This window comes from Microtus ochrogaster, chromosome 2 (assembly GCF_000317375.1).
Source record: "Microtus ochrogaster isolate Prairie Vole_2 chromosome 2, MicOch1.0, whole genome shotgun sequence".
NCBI classification, from domain to species: domain Eukaryota; kingdom Metazoa; phylum Chordata; class Mammalia; order Rodentia; family Cricetidae; genus Microtus; species Microtus ochrogaster.
Window position 1 is genome coordinate 16,146,424 of NC_022010.1, and position 6,681 is coordinate 16,153,104.

General features: G+C 46.3%; 1 protein-coding gene across 1 annotated transcript; it reads left to right on the top strand.

Annotated features, from left to right (window-relative positions):
- Window positions 1–2,667: 2,667 nt before the first annotated feature.
- LOC101995888 (disintegrin and metalloproteinase domain-containing protein 1a-like) lies at window positions 2,668–5,842 on the top strand. The gene has a single exon (XM_005344475.3). It carries the CDS (start codon window positions 3,210–3,212, stop codon window positions 5,613–5,615), a length of 2,406 nt encoding a protein of 801 aa, XP_005344532.1. The 5' UTR covers window positions 2,668–3,209; the 3' UTR covers window positions 5,616–5,842.
- Window positions 5,843–6,681: the final 839 nt, after the last annotated feature.

Consider the following 6,681-nt stretch of genomic DNA (forward strand, 5'->3'; position numbering starts at 1 on the left):
CCCCCCCCCCTGGTCTTGTCTTTAGAGGAACTTGTTGGCACACCAACTCTGCCTTTCATCTTAGAAATTTATCAGCCGGGTATCTTGTAAAAGCTTAGGATGTTTTTCCCCTTCCACCGGTGTGGTGTACTGTAGACACGATTGGAAAGGACATAGATCTTGATGGTTGCTTTTGTCTGACCATGGCTTACGAGTGTTACAGCAGCTTCAGGTTGACTTCACCTTGTGCAATAATGAAATCCGTGCCTATGTTTGTCCATACAAGAACCACATTGGATGTCTGTAAAAACCATGAAGATGCCCAACCCTGGACAAAATTCTCCCAAACACTCTGCTTCAGAGCTGAGTTTTCTTTGTATATTCCTAGGCCAATAGTAAATTATGTTTTAACATGAGTCAGTCTTGCTAATAATACAAAATCTACACCTAGCTGGAAGTTAAACTTTATCTTCCTGGTAACTTACTGCCTGCCTACCACTGATGTCTGTGGAAACAACAGCTCCTGCCAGGCGATGAGCTGTAGTCTCCAGTTTGCTACATGGCCACTGACCCTGCTCATTAAGGCCATTGCTTGTCACTCAGATGGAGAGTGTCTTACCACAGTTACTTCTGCTCACTGGACAGAAGTGTCTTTCTGGCTCACACAGTGTGGCCTTAGGAACATGCATCTTTGAGATGGGTTCATTTACTTACTTTGGGTTTTTCAAGACAAGGTTTCTCTGTGTAATGATCCATGCTATCCTAGAACTCGCTTTGTAGACCAGGCTGACCTAGAACTAATAGTGATCTGCCTGCCTCTGCCTCGTGAATGTTGGGATTATAGGCTCGTACCACCAGTACCCAGCAGAAATTTTTTGAAACAGCTACTGGCTGAATGATGTCACCATAAGGATTCCTTTTATTTTAAAGAGTTATTTTTTTTTTTTTGGTTGTGAGCCCAGCCCCCAACAGCTGAGCCATCTGTCCAGCCCGAGTTATTTTTTTTTTTTTGGTTGTGAGCCCAGCCCCCAACAGCTGAGCCATCTGTCCAGCCCGAGTTATTTTTTTTTTTTTAAGATTTAGTTATTATGTATACAGTTTTCTGCTTGTATATATTGTATCTTTTGCCTGCAGGTCAGAAGAGGGCACCAGATCTCATTATAGATGGTTATGAATGGTTGCTGGGAATTGAACTCACAGGACCTCTGTAAGAACAGCCAGTGCTCTTAACCTCTGAGCTACCTCTCCAGCCAGAGAGTTATGTTCTTTATACATTTGAAAATGAACAAGTTGAAAGAATAGACTATCGTTGCTAAAGAAGTCAAAAGATTTTATTCAGATCTTGTACATCAGGATGTATGTGTATATTGAAGAAAACGTGTTTCAATTTGAGAACTGGAAAATTTGGATATTTAATTATCATTTCATATTTTTAAATTTAAAAAGAAGACTGTTATTCCATTATTGGTCCTTGGTTTACCATTGAGCTGCCCTAATCTTTCTTATGTTTGTCAGTTATGCACAGGGAAGCAGTGGGGGACTTGGGCATTCCAGGACAATACTCTGAAGAGAACACGGTCCACACAGCTGAGGACCCACTTCCTTTCCAGTCGGCTCCCTGCTGGAGCCTGAGGCCACCTGACAGGAGCCAAGCATTCCTGGCTGATTACATGCTTAGCTTTTTGGGTTTTTTTTTTTGTTTTTTTTTTTTGTTGTTTAGACAAGGTCTTGGTTTGTGTTCTTGGTGCCTTGCCTTTACTCCCAGCACTCGGGAGGCAGGGCCAGGTGGATCTCTATGAGTTCGAGGCCAGCCTGGTCTACAAGAGCTAGTTCCCGGACAGGCTCCAAAGCTACAGAGAAACCCTGTCTCGAAAAACCAAAACAAAAAAAACAAAAGGGCTGGAGAGATGGCTCAGTGGTTAAGAGCATTGTCTGCTCTTCCAAAGATCCTGAGTTCAATTCCCAGCAACCACATGGTGGCTCACTACCATCTGTAATGAGATCTGGTGCCCTCTTCTGGCCTGTAGGCATACATGCAGACAGAATACTGAGACTACTGAATACATAATAAATAAATAAATAAACAAACAAACAAAAAAAAAAAAAAAACCAACTCATGCAGAGACCAGGCTGGCCGTAAACTTGCGATCTTCCTGTCTCTGCCTCCTAAGTATTGAGATTATAGGAGTACACCACTTTGCTGAAACAAGCAGGGCATTTCTCCATTTCCAAGTGTTACATAGTTAATCCTTGTATGTTTAATGTTGTAAATATTTGACTTATAATTTAAAATTATTTTTATGCCATGTAGAAGATGTAGTTTTATTTCAATCTCAGAATATGCAGGAGAATGAAGAAATGGGGGCAGGAACATAGCTTCTGTTTTCTTCTAAACGTATAGTGTTAAATATACCAAGAGCATTAACATAAAACTAAATCCTGGAATTGGCAGACAGGATAAGCCACTATAGTCAGAGACAAGTATGGGAATTTAAGGGTTCTTCCAGAGCTTGTTTCCATTTTCTTAGTTGTTGAAACTAGTGTCACCAGTCTGTTTTACCATTTTATTTTCATGGTGAGGCCATTGGGAGGATTAGCTTAGGTTCCAGGCTCTAATGTACCTCTGTGGAAAACATCTAACACTTAATGCCTTAGAAGTACTCCATAGAGAAGGAGTGTGTTTGACGTAGATGCAAAATGTCAGAACTCACTGGGTACACAGAAAAGATGAGGGAAAGTAGAACACCCAAATACTGTTCCCTTGAATGAAAGGAGTAAAAGAAGAGCAGCCCTGAGTAAGCATGACCACCATGAGGATGAGAACAGAGACAGGACAGCAGAGAACTCTGCATTGTTCAGAGAACCCCGGGAAGCTTTGTCCCCTCCCCCACAGCATTGCCAGAATATTGGGCCCAAAAGAAGGAGCAGGTTACCAGATGTTGTGTCCACTGCCTGGGGTGGAGGAAGATGATCTGACTTAGAGAACTGGCTGAGTCACTGCTCTACAGGGCTCACCTCCATGAACAACAAAGGAACGTAAGCAACACGGAAGGAGGCCCAGGAGAGAAGGAAGAACAGAGACAGCCTGAAGGCTGCAGGATTCTAGATGGGCAGCACCCCATGAGGGACAAGCACAGACATGGATTGCTAAGTCAGTGAGAAACCTGCCTATTAGGAAGGGCTGCCGCTGATGGACATAGATCCTACACTATCACCTGTTTCTTTGGGCCATGTCAGTGGCAGCATCAGTGAGAGGGATTGCCTCCATTCTGTCTTCTCTTCAGATAACACAAGTGGCCTTAGAGACAGCTAAGATAACATCACACATTTGGGCTGCCCACCAGCTGAACTTGGCTGTGAGACTAGTGCCAGGACACCCATCTGTCAAAGCAGGGCTTCTGGTGCTGTTAATTTTTCTTCCAAGTACGTTCTGTGACATAGGATCTGTATATTACTCTTCCTATGAAACGGTCATCCCCAAGAGACTGCCAGTCAAGGGGAGTGAAGATCCCGGAGGAAGGGTGTCCTACATGCTGTTGATGCAGGGCCGGCAGCAGCTGCTTCACCTGGAGGTAAAGGGAGACCACTCTGCGAGTAACTTCCCAGTCTACAGTTACCACAATGGTGTCCTGGGGCAAGAAATGCCTCTCCTCTCACAGGACTGCCACTATGAAGGTTACATGGAAGGGGTGCCAGGCTCCTTTGTCTCTGTCAACATCTGCTCAGGCCTCAGGGGCATCCTGATCAAGGAGGAAACATCCTACAGCATCGAGCCTGTGCTTTCCTCCAAAGAGTTCGAACACATCCTGTATACTGTGGCACATCAGCCTCGCGTCTCCTGCAGTGTCATTCCCAAAGACAGCCCAGGGGACACTGGCCAGCAGCAGAGGAGCAGGAGACCCGATGACCTGCGGGAGCTGTCTGACTTGTGGTCACATACCAAGTATGTGGAGATGTTCGTCGTGGTCAACCACCAGCGGTTCCAGATGTGGGGCAGCAGCGTCACAGAGACAGTCAGGGCAGTAGTGGACATCATTGCTCTGGCCAACAGCTTCACTAGGAGACTAAACACAGAGATGGTGCTGGTGGGCGTTGAAGTCTGGACAGAGGGGGACCTGATAGAGGCCCCGGTGGACCTGCAGGCTACACTGAGGAATTTCAACCGCTGGAGACAGGAGGAGCTCCTGGGCCGTGTCAGGCATGATGTGGCACACTTGATCGTCGGGCATCACCCAGGAGAGAATGAGGGCCAGGCGTTTCTCAATGGTGCCTGTTCTGGTGGGTTTGCAGCAGCTGTGGAGGCCTTCCATCATGAAGATGTCCTGCTGTTTGCGGCGCTCGTGGCCCACGAGCTGGGACACAACCTGGGAATCCAGCACGACCACCCAGCCTGTGCCTGTGACCCTAAGCACTTCTGCCTCATGCACGAGGATATCACCAAGGACAGTGGCTTCAGCAACTGCAGCTCTGACGACTTCTACCATTTCCTCCATGACCACAGAGGGGCCTGCCTGCTTGACAGGCCTTGGCACCAAAGCCGCAAGCGCAGAGCTGCCCATTGTGGAAACGGTGTGGTGGAGCAGTCAGAAGAGTGTGACTGTGGTTCTGCTTGTGACAGTCACCCATGCTGTGAGCCAACCTGTACACTGAAGGACGGTGCAGAGTGCAGTGATGGCCTCTGCTGCTACAATTGTAACTTCAGAAAGAAAGGTGCCTTGTGTCGTCCTGTTGAGGATGTGTGTGACCTCCCTGAGTTCTGTGATGGCCATTCCCAAGAATGCCCTATAAACAGCTACATGCAGGATGGCACGCTGTGTGACAGGATTTATTACTGCTCTGGGGGTTGGTGCAGGAATCCTGATAAGCAATGCACAAAGATCTATGGGTATCCTGCAAGATCCGCCCCTGACGACTGTTACATTTTAATGAACACCAAAGGGAACCGGTTTGGAAACTGTGGCCGTCCCAGCACGGCTAACTCAGGATACGAAGCGTGTTCTGATGAAGATATATTTTGTGGCAAACTGGTATGTACTGATGTTAGTTACTTGCCACAAGTCAGACCCCTGCACACTCTCCTCCAGGTTCCTTATGGAGATGACTGGTGTTGGAGCATGGATGCCTATAACGCTACTGATGTTCCAGACTTTGGAGATGTGCAGGATGGTACTTACTGTGCCCCTAACAAAGTCTGCACGGAGTCCTTGTGCACTGACCACACGGTGCTCCAGTACGACTGTGAACCAGAGGAAATGTGTCACGGGAAAGGAGTGTGCAACAATCTCAGGCACTGTCATTGTGATGATGGTTTTGCTCCTCCCAACTGCAACAGCCCAGGAAATGGGGGCAGTGTGGACAGTGGTCCTGTTGGTAAGCCAGCTGATCGAAACTTGAGTTTATTTGCAATTTTCGGACAAGAGAAGCCTAAGATGGAAGATGATGAAGATGTAAACATGGAAGTGGTGCTGCTTGTGGTCCCTATATTTCTTGTCCTTTTACTGTGTTGTCTGATGCTGATCGCCTACCTCTGGTCTGAAGTACTAGAAGTAGTATCTCCAGAGAGTTCATTTTCTTCAACAGAATCCTCAGAAGCAGCACCTCCTGAAGGGGCTCCACCCCCCAGGAGGTATTATTGAAAATCTCATGATCGCTGCTATCAATGTCTTTTATCTGCAGGGCAGTTTTGACTGATTGGTTTTCAGGGCGTACTGCATCTGCACTGTTTAGTGTAATGTGTCATCTGTACTTGTGTTGCTCACCTCATAACAACTGCGATTACATCGTGAGTGCTTTCATGGGAACTGAATGTTATAACTTGCCCTGTCAGCTGCTGTTGATAAAGTAGAGGTGGTTTTAAATAAATATAAATAATAAGGTCTTTTCCCCTTCAGATGATGCATCACTTCAGACTAGTCATCCTCATAACGGGATCTTCAGCTTTAAGGCTTTTTGGACAAGGCCAGACCTCAGGTGCCCAGTAAGTGCTTGGCACAGTAGTCAGGCTCAGCACAGTCCGAGCTCATAATAGCAACATTTAATTTTTCTATTTGATTTCTCAGTTTTTCTATTGAATTTGATTTTTTAAAATATTTATTATGTATACAATATTCTGTCTGTGTGTATGCCTGCAGGCCAGAAGAGGGCACCAAACCTCATTACAGATGGTTGTGAGCCACCATGTGGTTGCTGGGAATTGAACTCATGACCTTTGGAAGAGCAGGCAATCCTCTTAACCACTGAGCCATCTCTCTAGCCCCTTGAATTTGATTTTTAAAAGATTTATTAGCTGTGTAGTAGTGGAGCACACCTTTAATCCCAGCACTTGGGAGGAAGAGACAGGCAGATCTCTGAGTTTGTGGCCACCTTAGTCTACAAAGTGAGTTCCAGAACAGCTAGGGCTACACACAGAAACCCTGTCTCAAAAAATGAAACAAAACAAAACAATGCCTGCATATGAGCATGTGTGCAAGTTGTGTGCCTAGTACCCAAGGAGGCCAGAAGAAGATAATGTTGGTTCCTGTGGAACTAGATTCAGACAGTGTGAGCTGTCATGTAAGTATTAGGGCCCTCTGCACGGCCAGCAGGTTCTGGAACTCCTGAGCATCTCTCCAGCTGCAGCCTGGCATCTAACACCCTGTGACATCTGACGACACTGCCTGGTCTTCAGTATGGAGGTGATCTCCTCTGTTAGAGGTGCAGAAA